General features: G+C 51.2%; 2 protein-coding genes across 3 annotated transcripts in view; both read right to left on the bottom strand.

Moving 5' to 3' along the window:
* EPOR (erythropoietin receptor) overlaps nucleotides 1-1,226 on the bottom strand; it is a 5,607-nt gene extending 4,381 nt beyond the window's left edge. Inside the window, exons 1-2 of the mRNA XM_010828317.1 lie at nucleotides 998-1,226; nucleotides 2-140 (exon numbers count right to left, since the gene is read on the bottom strand). Coding sequence (XP_010826619.1) covers nucleotides 2-140; nucleotides 998-1,112 — 254 coding nt within the window. The 5' untranslated portion in view covers nucleotides 1,113-1,226. The remainder of the gene's footprint in view (nucleotide 1; nucleotides 141-997) is intronic.
* Nucleotides 1,227-5,883: 4,657 nt separating this feature from the next.
* RGL3 (ral guanine nucleotide dissociation stimulator-like 3) lies at nucleotides 5,884-19,437 on the bottom strand. 2 transcript variants are annotated; one of them, XM_010828315.1, is made up of 17 exons: nucleotides 18,989-19,437; nucleotides 18,772-18,825; nucleotides 18,436-18,650; nucleotides 15,167-15,309; nucleotides 14,805-15,020; nucleotides 13,490-13,593; nucleotides 13,297-13,381; nucleotides 11,370-11,423; nucleotides 11,176-11,262; nucleotides 10,947-10,979; nucleotides 10,730-10,851; nucleotides 9,550-9,645; nucleotides 9,382-9,450; nucleotides 9,201-9,297; nucleotides 8,181-8,333; nucleotides 7,978-8,092; nucleotides 5,884-6,454 (listed from the first exon to the last, which is right to left on the bottom strand). In XM_010828315.1, exons 1-17 carry the CDS (start codon nucleotides 19,264-19,266, stop codon nucleotides 6,288-6,290), a joined length of 2,088 nt encoding a protein of 695 aa, XP_010826617.1. In that variant the 5' UTR covers nucleotides 19,267-19,437; the 3' UTR covers nucleotides 5,884-6,287. The 2 variants fall into 2 exon arrangements, with proteins under 2 accessions (XP_010826617.1, XP_010826618.1); XM_010828316.1 differs by lacking the exon at nucleotides 11,176-11,262.
* Between the last annotated feature and the right edge of the window lie 332 nt (nucleotides 19,438-19,769).

Raw genomic sequence — 19,769 nt, 5'->3', positions numbered from 1 at the left:
CTCCTCGAGCTGGTAACAGAAGCTGTAGTTGTCCGGGCCGCCTCCGGCGGTGGCCGCTTCCTCCCAGAAACACACCAAATCCTCCAAGCGCTCGGTGAAGCACAGAAACTCATCAGGCTCGCGGGCTGTCAGCAGGGCCGCTGAGGATGGGGGTCAGGGGAGGGGGTCAAGGGACCCGAGTCCCTTTCTCGAGCCACAGCATCCTTCCCTCCCTCCTGCCGCCTGTGCGGACCGATAAGAAAAAAAGCCCCGCCCCCGTTCTTCCAGCGGGGCCCTTCGAGGGGTCCGCCGAAGTAGTGCCCCCCAAACTTCCAAGCGTAGGTTGCGTGTCTTATTGTCTCCCTCCAACACACACGCCGCCCACCCGCGACCGGCTTTGTTGAGCGCAGCATTCAAGGCCTCCGCCTCCCGCTGCCGGCCCCGCCCCAACCTAGGGACTTAAGTGCGGGTGAGTGTGTGTGCAGGAGGCGGGGTCCCCTATCAGCCCCGGCAGGCTCCCGGCGGCCCGATAGCGCCAACCGTGCCCCCCGTTCCCCTCCCTCAACCCAGCGGACCCAGGGATCTGGCGCCCGCATGCCAACCGTGTTTACAGTCGCCTGCGGCTCGGCCCCTCTGACTCGGACTCGGGTTTTACCCTCCCGCCCCGCTTGAAGGGTCGGTTAGATCCCCTTAGCTCAGGGACTCTAGAATATAGGACTCTAGACTACAGCACTACCCCTGCCCCATTTAGCGTTTAGCACGCCCCAAGTTCGTTGTAGAGATAAAGCAGGACTCTTATGCCCCCTTTCTAGCTTCTCCCCCAGAACCCAGTCTGGGGATATAGACCCCAGCGTGCCATATGAGATCCCGGTCTAGGGGTTCAGACACCACCTTGGGCTCCAGGTCACAGACTCAGAATGAGAACCTGGGTGACCCCAAGGGTCCGGGCAGGAAGTTCGGGCCCCCATATTGCCCTCCAAGATCCAGTGCTGGGGTCTACACTTAACTCCACCCTTACCTTTGTTTTCAAACTTGGGGTCCGTTGGATTGGGTGGGGGAGCCCAGGCTGCCCCAGCGAGCAAGAGGCAGAGGAAGCCAATTCCAGCCCGGAGGGGTGCCGGGAGATGATACATAATGTAGCCCCAGCCGGGGGCCCAGGGCTCCTGCCTACTCCCCCCGCCCCACGTCTTCCGCCCCTGGCACAGGCCACAGCTGGGTCAGCAGCTGCCTCCGCCGGACACAGCTGACCAGGCCTTCCCGGCCAGGCGCCTCCAAGTGGCAGCTCCCCCGAGGGGGCGGGACCAGCAGGCAGCCCGAGCTGAGATAAGAGGGAGGCAGCCGCCCTGTGGGGCCAGGCTACAGAGAGCAGGGGCCCTGGGCTCCGCACCCCCTTGGGGGTGGAGGGAAGGAACTGCTCTGCTTTCTGCCTCAGACACTTTCTTGCTGTGCGACCCTGGACGGGTTACTTACTTTATCTGAGCTTCAGCCTTTTAATCTATAAAATCCGACTTGGCACATAGCAAGCATTCAAAAAACGTAAACTGCAACTACTGATAGTATCGTACTAATCAACATCTCTTCCCAGTCTGGGTAGGAATATAATAAGCCTAATAGCCGTTGAATGTTTGCACAATGTTGGGAAGTACTGCCAGATAGTAAGTATGAAAGAGCCTGCGTTTGTAAAATTTACATGTATTCTAGAATGCGAGATTTTATTTGTGATTTTGGGGCATTTTCTGCTTACATTTTGTATACTCTTGGGATTTTATTTTACAAGGAATGTGCAGTTCTTTCAATAATCTGTATAGAACACATCATAAAAGCTGTTCTCTTGGGCTGAGCTTCAACTGGGGTAAACACCCTCCGCCCCAAAGAGATGCATGCCTTGGGAAGCAGGGGATACCTACCTTATTGCGTCAGCCAGCCCCAGATTAGCCAATTAGAGAGCTCCATTCCCCGGAGCACAGTAATTGGTTCAGGGGTGGCATGTGACCCAAGGGGATCCAATGAGCTTCCATTCTGGGATTTTCCCTGGAGTAGCTAGGAAAGGAGGTGCCGCTTTCTATTGGATGACGAGGTAGGCAGATGGAGCAGCCAGAGACATCTTTGTCATTAGGAGGAAAAAAATTGGCTGATGGTGAAGCTAAGGTGGACTTCTGCACTGTCTGTTCCCTCCACTTGCAAGGTTCTTCCCCTAAATGTACATGCAGCTCACTTTCAGTTTACTCAGGATTCTAACTAAATGTCACTTCCTCAGTGAAGTCCTCCTGGATCACCCTGTTTAAAATAGCAACCCTCTCACCGCCCCCGCCTCACCCCACGCACACATCAGTCCTTAAATGGTTTGGTAGTAATAGCAGCAGCAGCATTTTGCATTTCCTGTACTTTTTGTATAAATATGTAATATGTATTTGATGTTTTATTATTGATTCACCACCTTCATTAGTCTGTTTTGTTCATTTCTATATCCCCAGCACCTACAACAGAGCCTGGCATATAATAGGAGGTCAGGGAATATTTGTGGAGTAAAAGATGAGCAAAAAACCAAGCTGAGAGGTGTAGGGAGACAGCTGACCTTGTGTTAGCCACTGGAGAGAGCTATTCCTGAGTACTCCTGCACCTTTCTTTTTTTTTTAACCTCCTGCACTTTTAAAAACAGAAGTGGAGGGATTCCCTGGCTGTCCAGTGGTTAGGACTCTGTGCTTCTGCAGGGGGCATGGATTTGGTCTCTAGTTATTTAACTTATATGCAGAGTACATCATGAGAAACTCTGGGCTGGAAGAAGCACAAGCTGGAATCAAGATTGCCGGGAGAGGTATCAATAACCTCAGATATGCAGATGACACCACCCTTATGGCAGAAAGTGAAGAGGAACTAAAAAGCCTCTTGGTGAAAGAGGAGAGTGAAAAAGTTGGCCTAAAGCTCAACATTCAGAAAACTAAGATCATGGCATCTGGTCCCATCACTTCATGGCAAATAGATGGGGAAACAGTGGAAACAGTGTCAGATTTTATTTTGGGGGGCTCCAAAATCACTGCAGATGGTGATTGCAGCCATGAAATTAAAAGACACTTACCCCTTAGAAGGAAAGTTATGACCAACCTAGATAGCATATTAAAAAGCAGAGACATTACTTTGCCAACAAAATCCATCTAGTCAAGGCTATGGTTTTTCCAATGGTCATGTATGGATGTGAGAGTTGGACTGTGAAGAAAGCTGAGCGCCGAAGAATTGATGCCTTTGAACTGTGGTGTTGGAGAAGACTCTTGAGAGTCCCTTGGACTGCAAGGAGATCCAACCAGTCCATCCTAAAGGAGATCAGTCCTGGGTGTTCATTGGAAGGACTGATGCTGAGGCTGAAGCTCCAATACTTTGGCCACCTCATGTGAAGAGTTGACTCATTGGAAAAGACCCTGATGCTGGGAGGGATTGGGGGCAGGAAGAGAAGGGGACGACAGAGGATTAGATGGCTGGATGGCATCACCAACTCGATGCACATGAGTTTGGGTGAACTCTGGGAGTTGGTGATGGACAGGGAGGCCTGGCATGCTGCGATTCATGGGGTCACAAAGAGTCAGACACGACTGAGCCATTGAACTGAACTGAACTGAACTGAGGGGAACTAAAATCCCACATCCCTTGCCGTGGAACAACAACAAAAAAAAACTAGTCAATGAGAATCTCTTCGTCAGGAAATTGGCATTTAGATTGAGTGTGTTTATGTGTGTGTGTGTGTGTGAGAGAGAGAGAGAGAGAGAGAAAGAGGAAGAAACTGTAAACTGTTCTTATGAGAGGCAAGCTAGCTCCCTGGGTAAGAGCATATGTTCTGATGCATTCCACATCACTTGCCCTGCAACCTTAGATAAGCTACTTAACCCTCCCTAGTCTCGGTTTTTCATGTATAAAATGGGCATGATAATAATGCCCCCTCATAAGGCTTATGTGAGGATTATGAATAGATTACATCAAGTTACGAGAACATGCCTGGCACACAGTAAGCGCTCAGTAAGGATAGCAATTATCTGCTTAAGCTAATTTAAGAAGGACAGGGAAGATTGCGCTGCAGTCCATGGGGTTTGCAAACAGTCTGACATGACTTAGTGACTGAACAACAATAACAATTTAAGAAGAATACTGTTACATCCAGTTGCTTTTTTAAATGAATTAATTTGGCTACATCAGGTCTTAGTTGCAGCATGTGGGATCTTTTGTTGCAGTACACAGATTCTCTAGTTGTGGCATTCAGGCTTAGTTGCTCTGAGACACATGGGATCTTAGTTCCCTCACCAGAGATCAAACCCGTGTCCCCTGCATCATTGCAAGGGGGATTCTTAACCAATGGACTGCCAGGGAAGTCCCAGGGATTTTCCTTGCATGGCAGGTGGAACTGGTGGGATGTAAGAATGGCACCGCCCCCATGAGGGTGATCCAGCCTTGGAGTGGGGCAATATTCATTAAAAAAAATTTTTTTTTGGCTGCTGTAACAGAGACCCAAATAATACTGATGGCTTAAATAAGCTAGGCATTTAAGAAGAATATGTATTTATTTGGCTGTGCTAGGTCTCAATCACGCTCACAGGATCTTTAGTTGTGGTGTTCAGCATGTGGGATCTAGTTCCCTGACCAGGGATGGAACTCAGGCCCCCAACATTGGGAGCTCAGTCTTAGCTGCTGGACCACCAGGGAAGTCTTGAGATAGATATTTATTTTCTTTTGTAACAGTTCAAGTAGCAGCAATACAGTATGTTTGCTCCCTGGTCTCAGAGGGCCATGATCCTTCCAGTTTGCTGCTCAGTTGTTCAGATGGTATGAACCACCCAGTCCAAGCTGATCCACTCCATATCTTCATTCTAATCAACCCAAAGCAAAAAAAGGCAGGAGAGGACACACCCCTTCTCTTTAAGGGCAGAGCCTGGAATGTACCCACATCCTTTCCCTTTACAACTCATTGGCTGAGACTTAGTCATATGACCACATTTCACTGCAAGGGAGACTGGAAATGCAGTTGTTACTCTGGGTAGCCAGCTGAGCCAGCTGAAAAATCAGTGTTTCTGTAACCATAGGAGAAGGTGATTGGATTTAGGGAGTCAATGGACAGTCTCATTCTCAGAGCAAATCAGAGGCAAGAGACTCTGTTACAAAGTCCTGGTGACATCTTTTGAGTCCCTGGATCCAACAGTGCCTGAAGCTGGCCCCATGGAACTTTTCAATTACAGGGGCATTCATTTCTGTTTTTTTGCCCATTCCTGTTTGAATTGGGTTTTTGAACACTTGAAAAAGCAAGAACCCTTATTAATAGAGTTAGATATAAAGCCCATAGTTGATGTCTAGCAGAGTGGGAGTTCATAACAGGGTATTGTTGTTGCTGATGTTGTTATGATTGTTTTTCACATGATGATGTTATTTGCCTCAAGTTCTGATGGAATTTCATTTCTTCCCTCTTCCATATACCCAGCAGGAAAGAATTATATTACCCCAACAATGTTGAGGGACAGAGTCCTGAACCCTCTGTTTGTGACAGAACCCCACTCCCACCCCATGCTGGTGTCAGCCGTGCCTCACTCAACCCCTTTCTTAGGGCTCTTAGTTTTTCTTTTCTAATTTTTATTTATTTTGGGATGTGCTGGGTCTTCATTGCTGCACAGGATTTCCTTTAAGCAGCAGGCGGGGGCTACTCTTTAGCTACGGCGCGCAGGTTTCTCGTCATGGCGGCTTCTCTTGTTGTGGAACACAGGCTCTAGAGCTTGAAGACTTCAGAGTTGCAGCACATGGGCTCAGGAGTCGTGGTCCCCAGGCTCTAAAGCACAGGCTCAATAGTTGTGGCACACGGGCTTAGTTGCTCCACAGCATGTGGGATCTTCCCAGACCAGGGATGGATCCCGTGTCTCCTGTGTTGGCAGGCGGGTTCTTTACTACTGAGCCACCAGGGAAACCCTTCTTTTCTTATTTAAATTTTTATCCTAATGAAGAGTAGACTTGGGGCACAGGCACAGAACAAACAAGACTGACTCCTGTTTTATAACTTTGGTCACTATTTTCATCCATTGTTGTCACTTTTGATGTGTCTCCAATAGTTACAAGGTTTCTCTGGGGGAGGATCTGACCCCTGACACCCCACCCCTTTCTGTAAGATGAAGCTCTCCACCAGCCAACCTCATGGGCTGGTGTCTTTGGAACAGGGATCTGGTGCCAAGAGGGTCAGAGCGGTGAGGTCCAATAAAACTGGGGGGGTTACAGGGTATGGAGCACAATGACCTCTACTGGGGAATTGGAGCTTTTCATAGAGGAGCCCCCTCCCCACCTCCTGGTTATAGAAGCCAGACCCCTTGCTGCCCATGAGGCCCATATCCTGGAGGAGTGGATAGGGAGACTGAGGTTGTATGCTGGGCCCCCTCCTTCCGCCGCAGCACGAAGTCTCCAGGGGTGGCTGGGCTCATGGCATAGAACACGTTGGCGTTGTCAGGAATCAGGAGCTCTGGCCAAGCATGGAGAAGATGGTGAAAAGCTCACACAAGCTGGCACTTCCCCCACAAAGGACCTAGGGAACCTTCTACCACTCACCACGCAACCTGAACAATCTTGGATCCCTTCAGCGAGTGCTAAGCCAACCTCATTCCCCTCTCATTGGAAATCTAGACAAGTTCCCACTCCAAGCCTGCACAACCTCATGTCTCCCCGACTGTGAACCTGGGCAACCTCCTCCTATTCCCCTGGAGTCTAGACAACCTGCACTAGAAGCTTGAGCAAAGTCAGGCCTCCCACCCCAATCAACGTCCTGCTCACCCCACTCTCCCCCCTGCAGCCAACTCCCAGCCAAGTTCATGCTGCTCTAGGACATGAACTTGGACAACTTCAGACCTCCCACTTCCAGCCTGTACAACCCTCACACTTGTCATGTGAACACCCTCATATATCCCTTTAGCATGTCAGTCTTTTTTTTCTTTTTTTCCTTTTGGCTGCATCACACAGCTTGCAGGATCTTAGTTCCCCAACCAGGGATCAAACCCAGGCCCCCAGCAGTGAAAGCGTGGAGTCCTAATCACTGGACTGCCAGGGAATTCCCTAGCATGTCAATGTCTTGCCTCTCCCTCCTTTATATACATATTTGTCATTTCTTAAAACGTTTAATTGAAGTGCAGTTGATTTACGATGTGTTGTTAATTTCTCCTGTACAGCAAAGTGACTCAGCTATTCATACATATATATGTATGTGAAAAAAGTGAAACTGTTAGTCGCTTAGTTGTGTGGCAGCCCTGTGGACTGTAGCCTGCCAGGCTCCTCTGTCCATGGGATTCTCCAAGCAAGAATACTGGAGTGGGTTGCCATTCCCTTCTCCAGGGGATCTTCCCAACCCAGATTGAACCCTGGTCTCTTGCACTGAGGCAGATTCTTTACCATCTGAGCCACCAGGGAAGCCCACATATATGCTTTTACATTTTCTTTTCAATTATGGTTTGTCACAGGATATTCAATATAGTTCCCTGTTACCTCTCTCCCTTTAAAAGCAGACAACTTTCTACTCACTTTACATTGAACAATCTCGTTTCCTACCCTGAATTTCAGTACCACGTGGCCCTCTCCCATGCCAAGTTCAAGTAACTTCAGAGTCCCCAATACCAAACTTGGACAAACTCATTTCGCCTCAGATTCAAGCCCAGACCCCCCCCTTCAGTCTTGTGCTCCATGAAGTTGAGCCCAAACGACCTCACAATTCTACAAAGCGAAACCCAGATGACCTTCTATACTCCTTCTCCCACTGGTTCCCAGATAATCTCATTTCCCTATAAATCCTAGGAAGACCCTTTTGGTGCCCCCTTCCCTCACACTGAGCTAGGACAACCTCATGATCCCACCTAAGGAAGGCATCAATATTTTTCTGCCTCGTAACCCCACCCTGCTGCATCTCACCCCTACTCGGTTCCAGAACCACCCTGGTCAGCCTGCCATCCTCCCCAGCCAACTGCCCCTTAGCCCAGGCTCCAAGCTGTCCTTACTCACCTCTGTCCCCAGGAAGGACTTGGAAGAGCTGATAGTCCTGGACCCAGGGCTCGGCCACATTGTGTTTTTCCAAGGCTCGCTGGACCACGGTGGGGGCCTTGTCCTGACTAGTGAGCTACAAAGAGAGGCTGGGAGGTAAGGGATGACCATCCAAGCCCCAAGGGCAGGGCTGTCCCCAGCAGGTCTCAGGCTCAGCTCCTCACCAAGATGCTCCGATACAGATTGCCATGGTCATTGTCGATGCTGACCCGGATGACGCGGGCCTCTGAGCCCTGCTGCCCAGGGAGGGAGATACGAGGGCCACTCAAGGGTAGGGCCAGGGACCAGGGGCCTGGCAGGTCCGGGCTCAGGGGCAGCTGTGGACAGAGGGGGTGGGGGCTGAGCGGGGAGAGAGTGAGGCCCCTCCCTCATTGTATTCAACACATCTTCCTGCATACCCTGAGCCTGGGGATGTGCAATTAGGGTATCTACGCCATCCCATCCCATAGATGCCCGCATCTATGCCATCCCATCACATACAGACCTTCATACTGTTACAGGAATTCACACATGACTCGTGTTCACACACAAGAAACCCCATGTAATCTGAGAGCAGCGAGTGCCCACGTTTGCTCACAATTGTTGGATGGGCACAAGCCCATGAACACCAGAAGCCCTGCACAGGCCCATGGATACTATGGCTATTCACGCCAGCATTTCCCCTCCAGGTATGCAAATTCCTGTGTTTGTGCTAAATTGAGTCCAACTCTTTGCGACCCTATGGACCATAGCCCACCAGGCTCCTCTGTCCATGGGATTCTCCAGGCAAGAAGACTGGAGTGGGTTGCCATGCCTTTCTCCAGGGGATCTTCCTGACCCAGGAATTGAACATATGTCTCATGTGTTTCCTGCATCGCAAGTGGATTCTTTACTGCTGAGCCACCAGGGAAGCCCTTTCCTGGGAAAACACATATCCTTACAAAAGTAGTGACTGCCACCCAGAGTGCCTTGTGGGTAAGTGGAAGCTCTTGTCCAGATCTGAGTGTAAGTGACGGACAGTCCCTTAAGTGGGTCCATAGAGATGCATGCAGTTTTCCAGACATATGCTCAGAATGCTGAGTCAACTGTGTTCACGGTCTCCTATGCACATACTTGGCTGTGAAATCCTGTGTGCGCACGCACACACACACACACAAAACAGCCCTGGGTGCCCGCAGTCCCACATGTACACATAGTCTTGGTACCTTGGTGCTGGGGCTCTGGGGCCCTGGAGAGGCTGGAGGACTGCCTGTAGGAGGGTCCTTGGTTCTAGGACTGGATGGAGGGGATGCTGGGGACAGACTGGGGGAGACACAGAATCTGAAGTGGGGTGGCTGCCCTGAACTCTGACCCCTCTCCAGTTCCTTCATCAGACGGGATGCTCACCTTGAGGTGGAGGATGAGGGATCCCCAGGACTTCCACCAGGGGATGAAACTCTCTCCCGGGACAGCTTCCTGAAAATAGGGAATGGGATGAGGCAAAGACCAAACACAGACCCTGGAGCAGATCCCATCCCTGTGCACGTCACCCGCCACATACTCCCTGCAACTCACACACTGAGGCGCTTGGTCAGGCTGATTTGCCGTCGGATGCATGGGGAGCTGGGGCAGGAGGAGGCTGGTGGCTCAATGACCCGGGAGATGCGGTAGCTGAAGGGTCAAGAAGTAGATGGATGGGTGGGTTGACAAATGAATTAGATTCAGTTAGGAGCTGGGTTTTGGGTGTGTGTGTGGGTAGAGGGAGGGTACAGCCAGGAATTAGGCACCCAATGTCAAGATCAGGGTAATAAATGTGGATATTACAGTTTCAGGGTCTTATCAGTGATTAGATGAGATGGCTTGGTTAGCAGGACACACAGGGATTCAGAGTGGGACTGAGGAGTCAAATTGGGTCAAGGATAGAGTTCAAGGTCAGATAATCACTGGGGTCAATGATTAGGGTCATGGATTCAATCAAATGAGTTGGTACAGTTGAATTGGGGTCAACTGCCTGGGGGTCATAAGTCAGATATATGTCAAAGTTGGAGTCAGTTGCTCAGAACTGGGGGTCAGTGGTTGGCCTCAGAGAGTCAGAGGTGGGTCACGGGTCAGATGGGGCCAGAGGTGGGGAAGAGAAAAGATAGGATGGTTGAGCGGAACAGCTGGCTACACATTAAACGCTGAAGTCCAAAAGTCAGACAAGGGCTTCCCTGATGGCTCAGTGGTAAAGAATCTGCCTGCCAATGCAGGAGACACTGGTTCCATCCTTGGTCTGGGAAGATCCCACAGGCTGTGGAACAACTAAGCCCAGGCATCACAACTACTGACCCTGTGCTCTAGTCCAGGAGCCACAACTACTGAAGCCCGTGTGCCTAGAGCCCATGCTCCACAGCAAAAGAAGCCAGTACAATGAGAACTCGGTGCGCCAGAAAGAGTAACCACACTCACTGCAACTACAGAAAAGCCCGAGCAGCCATGACCATCCAGCACAGCCAAAAATAAAGAAAGTGACTTTTTAAAAAAGAAAGAAAAGAAAGTCAGATGAGGTCGAAGTTTGGGGTCAGAGGGCAACTGGGGCCCTCGGCTGGGCTGGAGACAATGTCAGGTGACAGGCTGGCAGGGGGGTGAGGTGAAGGCTCAGGAGGGGATCTGAGGAGGAGCTGGGGAGGCGCATGGGGTGTGCAGATCCGGGGTGTCACCCAGGATCAGTGGCAGGGTTGGAGGGGTGCTGTCAGGGCAGGCCACAAGTTGTTACCTCTGCTCCTCGCTGAGCTTATGCTGGGCACGCAGGGCGGCCAGGATGGGCGGGTGGGGGCTCAGGCAGTAGCTCTGACAGCGTCTCTGCAGCTGCTGGATGCGGGCCAGGATCTCCCACTCCTGAAGGGGCAGCCTCTGAGACCTCCGCCCATGCTCTGCCCCAACCCTGGACCCCCTCCCCACCTCCACCCCTGCCCACCACAGCTCCCCCTTACCTTTCTCCTCTTCTCAAAGTTGATGAGATCCCCCTGGGGACAAACTTTGTCTGAACTGGAGACAGTTCAGACTCCAAGGTCAGGGGTTGAAGATCAAGGTCAGGGGCTGGGATATCAGGAACCCCATGCACTAAGGGAGCTGGGGTCAGGGAGCACGGGCAAGGTCAAGGGTGAGAGGTCAGGAAGCTCACTGTGCTGAGGGTAAGGAGTCAAGAGTCAGGGCTCAGACCTTCAGCATATCCGGCAGGGCGGTATCCAGCATTACCAGGTCCGTGAGAAAGGTGCCAAGGTAGGGGATGGGGCCTGGGGGCAGTTTCTGTGGCCCCCAGAGCTCCAGTCACCCTTAGGCATCAGTGACCCCATCAGGCTCCACCCCCTGCCCCAGCATCCCACTTGTCTCTCATTTCAAACCACATCACTCACCGAAGACAGGCTTCCTGTGGGGGCATCCCCTTCTTGGGGCCCTTGAGTTGCCTCCTGGAAACAGTGAGAGACTTTATTTTCTTAGGCTCCAAAATCACTGCAGATGGTGACTGCAGCCATGAAATGAAAAGACGCTTGCTCCTTGGAAGAAAAGCTATGACAAACCTAGACAGCATATTAAAAAGCAGAGACATTACTTTGCCAACAAAGGTCCATGTAGTCAAAGCTGTGGTTTTTCCAGTAGTCATATATGGATGTGAGAGTTGGCCCATAAAGAAAGCTGAGCGCCAAAGAACTGATGCTTTTTAACTGTGGTGTTAGAGAAGACTCTTGAGAGTCCCTTGGACTGCAGGGAGATCAAACCAGTCAATCCTAAAGGAAATCAGTCCTGAATATTCATTGGAAGGACTGATGCTGAAGCTGAAGCTCCAATACTTTGGCCACCTGATGCTAAGAACTGACTCATTAGAAAAGACCCTGGTGCTGGGGAAGATTGAAGGCAGGAGAAGGGGATGACAGAGGATGAGATGGTTGGATGGCATCACTGATTCAATGGACATGAGTTTGAGCAAGCTCTGGGAGTTGGTGATGGACAGGGAAGCCTGGCGTGTTGCAGTCCATGGGGTCACAAAGAGTTGGACGTGACTGAGTGACTGAACTAACTGAGGGGGAGGAGAAGGACTGAGCAGTCCTGGGGTCTTTTTGACCCCTCCCTCAGGGAAGATATCTCCATCACAGCCATACCCAAGGGAAAGTGAACAGGGAGGAGGAGAGAGCAGATAAGCAGCAGGGGGCAGGCCCTACAGGGGATGATGAGAGATGGGGCTTGTGGATGCCGAGGACTCCAAGGCTGGCCTATAACACAGGTGAGAGTCCTTGTGACCCCTCCCAAGCAATGCCCTGAACTTTGCCTTCACAGCATTGTTCTGCCTGGTAATTAGTGATATAATTGCTGGGGCAATTACTAAATTGTGTGTGACCCATCTGGGGCCTGAAGCCCTCCAAGGGGAGGAAAGTGTGTTTGTGTCTTCGTGGCTGAGCCTCCTGGCAACTGCCTGGCACTTAACGCAGAGTTCCTTGAGCTCTCATCCTTATTTGAGACCTGTGTTCATTTATTTACTGATCACCTACTCTGGGCCAGGCACTGTTTGGAGTGCTGGGGAGGCAGCAGTGAACAAAACAGACAAAATTTCTGGCCTCATAGAGCAGACATCAGCCATGGCGAAACAGCAACAACCAAGTTAGATGTGTAATCTAAGGACAGGCAGAGATAAGGGCAATCGGGGTAGAGTGGAGGTGTGGGGGATATAGGGAGGGCCTCTCAGAGGTGGAAACACTGGGGGAGACACCTGCAGAGGGTGGGAAGAACGTTCTTGGCCAAAGAACAGACTTCCAGTGCCATCTATTCTGCATTTTTTTGACTGTGCTGCAGTATGTGTGATCTTAGTTCCCCGACCAGGAATCGAACCCATGTCCCCTGCATCAGGAACTCAGAGTCTTAACCACTGGACCACCAGGGAAGTCTCTATTCTGGATTCACCCCCAAGAACCAGCACCTAATTGCAGTCAGAACCTCAATCTTGCCTGCAGTAAGTCAGACTCATTGGCACACTTTTTTTGTTTGTTTTGTTTTGCTTATCAAAGTCAAGTCCTTGGCACAATTTTTTTTTCCCACTCTTTGCTGTGACTCTGACCTTCTGTGACCTTTTCACTGTAGCTTCTGGTATTTGTTGAATGAGTAAATAAGGCAGCCGTCAAGTGTGAGCTCTGATGAGGGGAGCAGAGGCAGCAAAAACACAGGGCTGCCTACAAACAGGAGGAAGGCCATTCTCGAGAGGTATGGGAAAGGACGCTGAGTGTTATGACAACGAAAAGCAATGGCCCTTTCCTGGGCCTGGGATCTGTGGGGGCCCTCACCCATCTGTACCTGGGAGAGAATCTCTCTGCTGCTCAGATGGTTGTTCTCATCGGAGAAAATTTGGGCAAGTTTCCTGAAAGTGGATAATGGTTCCCTGAGGAGGAGAGGAGAGGAGTCACGGGTGGCCATGGGAAGAGTCAGAGCAGGGATGCGGTGGGCAAGAGGTCTCACCCCAGCGCCCCCACCCCCAGTCCCTGGTCACCGGCTCACGGCGCCCCAGCTGCGCTTCAGCCTGTAGATGGGGTTAGACTGCAGGGCGGACAGGATGGCACGCAGGGAGGAGAAGTTCCGCAGTTCCCGGCAGCGCTGGGGAGCGGGGTGGAGGGGGTGCTGGTCACACCTCAAACCTGCCTGATCCCCATGTATGATCCACCTTTGATCCCGTGACTTGTGACCCCAGGTCAAACCCTTACATGTCGCCCCACATCTGACAAGCTACCCGGATTCAGCCTCCTCCCCCCCTTACCTCTCCGTACCCTTTGCCTGACCTTGGCTTTCCGTGTCCCCACTCCTTACTTCTCCCTGGGCCCTAGACAGACCCATAGCATCTCTCTAGTTCCAGACTCCTCATCCTTAACCTAAGTCTCACTCCAGGTGTCAACCTCTAGTCCCCTTGCCTTGCCACGCCCCCACTCCCTTTCCTGGGCCCCAGTTCTACTCTTCCCCTCTACCCAGAGGCTCCTGCCCCACCTCCACCCAGGCTCTTTCAAGACATCCACCTCCTTTTCTTGGCTTGGTACCAAGCCTATTCCTCCCCCAGTACCCCCATCCCATCCTTGTGGTGGTTTAGTCGCTCACTCCTGTCTGCCTCTTTGTGACCCCATGGACTGTAGCCTGCCAGGCTCCTCTGTCCATGGGGGTTCTTCAGGCAAGAATACTGGAGTGGATTGCCATTTTCTTCTCCAGGGTATCTTTCCCACCCAGGAGCCGAGCCAGGGTCTCCTGCACTGCATGGAGATTGAGCTACAATGAAGCCCATAAAACTGAGCTACAATAGAAGCCCATCATCCCATCCTTATTATTCCTTAACCAGCACGGAGTATTCTCGGCCACTCTTGAGAGTCCCTTGGACTTCAAGGAGGTCAAACCAGTGAGTCTTGAAGGAAATCAGTCCTGAATTCATTGAAAAGACTGATGCTGAAGCTACAATATCTGGGTCACCTGATGCAAAGAACTGACTCATTAGAAAAGACCCTGGTGCTGAGAAGATTGAAGACAGGAGGAGAAGGGGACAACAGAAGATGAGATGAGCAAGCTCAGGGAGTTGGTGATGGACAGGAAAGCCTGGCGTGCTGCATTCCATGGGGTCGCAAAGAGTCGGACACGACTGAGCGACTGAACTGAACTGAATCCTCCGCGGCTCAAGGCCACGTGCTGGACTTTCCCTTAGGTACCTCCCAGCCTCAACCCTCCACTTACCCAGAGACCCGTCCTTGGCCTTCCGCCCGCCCCCAGCCTCTCTCACTGAGCCTAGGCCCCGCGCATGCCCTGCCCCCACGCTCCCGCCAGAGATGCACCTGAGCTATGCGGATCCACTTCTCCAGCCGCTGCGCCCTCTGCGGGGCGGCCAGGCCCGGTTCCCCGAGCACTGAGCCCAGCACGCAGCCGGTCACTGTGTTGAACTGGGTCACGGTGGCGCGCACAGTGGGGGCGATGCTTGTGGCCCCCGGCCGGTCTCGCTGCGACCACACGGAGCCCAGGCACTCGAAGGGCCGCAGGCGCGAGAAGAGCTCCTGAGCAGGGCGTGGAGGAGGGTGGAATCTGAGTTCATAGGGACCTCCCCTAACTCCTCCTCCCTCCCCCAACTCCTCCTCCCTCCCCCACGCGCTACCGTCCCCTATCCCAGCCCCTGCGCGAGCGGGCCGGCTCTGATACTCACCACGTCCATAAGGGTCAGCTGCTCCGCCACGTCGTCTACACTGAAGTCCAGAAGCTCAGGGCCTTCCCACACGAGGCCCTCCTCGTCTTCCAGGCAGCCCACCGGGGAGTCTGGGCAGAGGATCTGGGCAGTCCTAGGGGGTCCTGAGGGAGCACTGACTAGGTGAGCTTAAATGCTCAGTCTGACGGTAGGCCACCAAGCTCCTCTGTCCATGGGATTCTCCAGGAAAAAATACTGCAGTGGGCAGCCATTCCCTTCTTCAGGAGATGTTCCCCACCCAGGGATCGAACCCTTGTCTCTTACATCTCCTGCATTGGCAGGCAGAGTCTTTACCACTGCGCCACCAGGAAAGCCCAACCTTGTGGTTAAGGGAAGGTTAAGACATTGTCTTAATGTCCCAAGTTCGAATCCAAATTGATCCACTGGGCTAGCTGTGTGAATTAAAACAAGCCTTTAACCTCTCTGTGCCTTAGTTTCCTCATCTGGATTTATTTTTTCAGTGTCCAAGTGTGAAAACATTAATTCATTATTAATGCATCAAAAGTATGGATTTAAAAAAATCAAATGAGATCACGGATACCAGACTTCTATAAAGTACTCAATACTTTTCTCAAGGTGGTGGTGGGGGAGGGGGGTGGTCAATGGTGGCGCCCCCTAGGGGACACTTTGGAAATCCAGACATGCATAGTGAAGAATCGTAACACCCAGCCTCCAAATGTCCCTCCAAATTTGTGTCCTTAAAAAACCTATTTACAATAATCTGCACCTAGAACCCAACTATCTTGTTCTTGTTGCTATTTAGTCTCTCAGTCGTGTCCAACTCTTCTGTAACCCCGTGGACCATAGCCTGCCAGGCTCCTTTTGCCCATGGGATTTCCCAGGCAAGAATATTGGAGTGGGTTGCCATTTCCTTCTCCAGGGTATCTTCCCAACCCAGGGGTTGAACCTGTGTCTCCTGAATTGGCAGACGGATTCTTTACTATCGAGCCGCCTGGGAAACCCAGTCTTGCTCTTGAACACTAATTATTTTGGCTCCAGGAATGCAAGGACTGTAAGAGCTTGGACTTTGTTTTATATGGAAATTGCACGTGTTGTTCACCGTTTTGGAAATCGATGTCACTAACATCTGCTACAGCATCTTTGTCACTGGTGCACTCCCCTGCGTTAGTCTGTGGTTTCCATGTTCACTGTGATGCTACGGCAGGTGAAGGCACTGGACAACTTCATTATGTCTTCTGATGAGGCGTGCCCAGACACTGACATACCAACACCATTGTGTAAATTGCTTTTGTCTTATTTCTCCTTCCTATTACCATTGCAATATATTATTATTTTTAAGTTCATTTGATTATCTGTCTTTAATTTAATATTAGGACAGGTGGTATTGCAAAATATTAGTTTTTAAAAGTGAGCATAGGAGGGACTTCCCTGGTGGTCCAATGGCTAAGATTCTGCACTCTCAATGCAGGGGTCTGTGTTCAATCTCTGGTCAGAGAACAAGATCCTACATGCCTCAACTAAGAGTTCATCTGACACAACTAAATATCTCGCATGCCCCAAGGAAGATTGAAGATTCTGCGTGCCACAACTAAGACCCTGTGCAGCCAAATAAATAAATATTTTAAAATTGATAATTGTTGAAAATGAGTGAGGGGTGTGTAAGTGTTCTTTATTTCTTCTATTTCTATTTATTTCTTCTATTCTACTTCTCTCTATTTCTGTATGTGTTTGAAATCATGGTAAAAAGTAACCCCCAAATAAAGATGTTAAAGTTCCCAGAGCCTGGCATACAGCTGGCATTCAATAAATGCTCATTTTTCTTCTCTGATCTCAAATACTCACAGTTTAGGGTAGCCTTTTCAATAGAATTTTTTTGCAGTGGTGAAAATATTTTCTATCTGTGCTGCCCAATGTGGTTACTGAGCACTAGAAATGTGGCTAGTGTGACCAAAGAACTGATTCTAATTTTTATTTAATGTTAATTAACTTCAATTTCAATAGCCACATGGGGCTAGTGGCTACCTCACTAGTCTGTGCAGCTTGGATGACTTGGAATAAGCTGGAGAAATCTTGAAGGCAAAGGAAGAAAGATATTTAGTAACCAAAAGAGAAGCCGAAGGGATAAAACATATTTAAATAGCTGAAACTTTGTCTCTAGGGGAGAGAAGTGGCTGCTACTTTGTAAAGCAGAGAGAAATATGGCCAGATTAGTCTAAAGATTAAAGAATGGATTAAGGTTATGAAGCTTTTGTGATAGGGATCAGATCAAACACAGATGGGTGAAAGATGATATTTTATAGGCAGGATGCAATTATTCAATAAATAAATCCATCTTGTAACTGACTCTGGGGACAGAGTTGGGGACACGACCAATGGATTCTATGAAGAATAATAAGGCAGGTAAGAGGACTCAGAGTCGGAGGCTCTATTTGTTGGGAAGAGATCTGAGAATGCACATCTGAGCAGGTGACAATTGAACAAAGGTTTGAATGAAGTATGTGGATATTTTTCCTTCCTTCCAAAGCTCTCTACAACAGAGGTTGGCAAGCTCAGCATGTGGGATCTTAGTTCCCTGACCAGGGATTGAACCTGCCTCTTTGCACAGAAGTGCAATGTATTAACCACTGGACCTCCTGGAAATTCTTGGCAAACTTTTCTATTAAAGGCCAGATAGTTTGCTGACATCCAACAGTAATGAAAATAATACTATTTGCCAAGCCTTCATTGGGCTTCCCTGGTGGCTCAGACAGTAAAGAATCTGCCTGCAAAGCCCTCATTACTTATTTATTTGTCTACTAATTGTCTTCCCCAGGGAACAGGGAGCTCCTATCCACAGTTTATTTGTCGAATGAATGAAGAAGCCAATGTGGTAAGTACTGTCATTGCCCCCATTCTGAAGTTAAGGAAACAGGCTCAGAGAGGTGAAGTGACTTATTCGAGGTCGCACAGTCAGCAAATGGCAGAACTGGGATTTGAACCCAGGTCTCTGTGGCTCTTAAGGCAAGTAGCAATAGGATGATTTGTAGCCAAAAACACAAGATATCCCAACCCCATGAAAGAATATCTTTATAGCTGTCATGTGTTGAGTGGGGGAGGTGAGGGATAAATGACAATACTGGGTTATTATCCCCATTTTACAGGTGGCGAAACTGAGGCTCAGACAGGGCTAAGGACCCTGCCCAAGATCTGTAGATCTTCCAGAGGGGAGAATATCCCTGGGGGAAGGAGAATGCCTGCTCAGGACACTATCACGCCCCCAGTCCGCTCACCTGCCCGTTTCTGGCACTGCTCCTCTTCCTCCTGCTCTGCCTTCGCCTCCTTCAGGAAATCTCCCAGCAGCTTTTCAGCCTCCTGGGCCTCAGCCCCTAATGGAGCTGCCCAGCCCAGAAAGTTGCAAACACTGCCTAGGTCCGAGTGGGCAGGGGGGTCCCAGAAATCCTGAGGGTGGTCCCGCAGCCATAAGCCCAGCACTGACACCACAGCCCTGGCCAAGAGGGGTGGGACCTCAGAGCCCATTCCACAGTTGCAGACTCCCGGATCTCCTACATTTCAGATCCGATCTTTGACCTCTGCCCTCCCCCTCCCCCACCCTATTGGAGGCAAACCTCAAGTTCTTGTTGAAAGTCAGATCTCTTCCTTCTGTTTTCTTGATTTCCACCCTGGAAAGACACCCCCACACCCAAATCAGGTGAAGAAGGGAGGGGCTGGAGAGGACTTAGGAGGAAGGTTCTGGAGGGGAGGAGGAGGGCTCCACAGAGAGTAGATCGAGCATCCAGGTGACAGTCTGGGGTGGGCACTGGAGAATCTCCCGTTGGTACTGACCCGGGCGGGAGTGGCGGCGCCGGTGGTGGCAGGAGGAGACCCAGCACGCGGCCAGTAGGCACGAAGGCCCGGTGGGTGGCCAGAAAGGCGGGCACGAAGCCTGGGTCCTGCTCGGGATCTCCGGACACCAACTCCCTCACTAGCCGCTCCAGCCGCGCCGCCCTCAGCGCCCGCACCTTGCTGGTGCGGTAATGAAGGAAGGTGTCGGGCGCGGGGCTGAGGGCCTGCGGGCCAGGGGGACCGCAATGAGACACAGAGGAATGGGCCCCGGCACCCATCTCCAATGCGTCTTTGGGGACCACCACTTTTGCACCTGACCCTGTCTATTCCTGTGTACTCCCTTAGTTCATTATTATGTACCGTGCACAAACGGCACCCGAAACCCGCCCGCAACAGCCTCATCGCCCAGGCTACGCCCGCCCTCTGCTCTATTCACCTGGCACCCCCAACCCCCAAAGCCCCACCCCCATCCCTACCCCCAGGCTGCTCTCAGCTCTCCTGCCTCGCTTCACTGGCGCGTTCCTGTGCTCTCCGCCCCACCTTGCCCTGGCCCTGCCGCTTCTAAACACCCCTCCTCCCTCTCCAGCTCCGCCCCACTAAACCTGGCTCACCTAAGCCCAGCCATCCAGTTTAGTCCCCAGGTCCTGCTGGGCACCGCGGTCTCACCTGGCCCCGCCTCCTCATCTACCCCACTCACCTGGCCGCCCCTAAACCCCCCTCCATCCTTACCAGGTCGGCTCTAAGCCCCGCCCCTCCTACGGGCCCCAGTCCCGCCCCTCCA

The sequence above is a fragment of the Bison bison genome, unplaced genomic scaffold (assembly GCF_000754665.1).
Source record: "Bison bison bison isolate TAMUID 2011002044 unplaced genomic scaffold, Bison_UMD1.0 scf7180017864492, whole genome shotgun sequence".
NCBI classification, from domain to species: Eukaryota; Metazoa; Chordata; class Mammalia; order Artiodactyla; family Bovidae; genus Bison; species Bison bison.
The sequence above is the reverse complement of the archived record's forward strand: the minus strand, read 5'-3'. Positions and strand labels throughout refer to the sequence as shown.

Coding starts and splice junctions, on each gene's coding strand:
- RGL3 (XM_010828315.1), bottom strand. CDS start 19,266: ATGGGTGCCGGGGCCCATTCCTCTGTGTCTCATTGCGGTCCCCCTGGC. Junction 18,651..18,771: donor ACTTTCAACAAGAACTTGAG/GTTTGCCTCCAA, acceptor CCTCTTGGCCAG/GGCTGTGGTGTCAGTGCTGG. Junction 13,382..13,489: donor AGCTGGGGCGCCGTGAGCCG/GTGACCAGGGAC, acceptor TCTCCTCCTCAG/GGAACCATTATCCACTTTCA.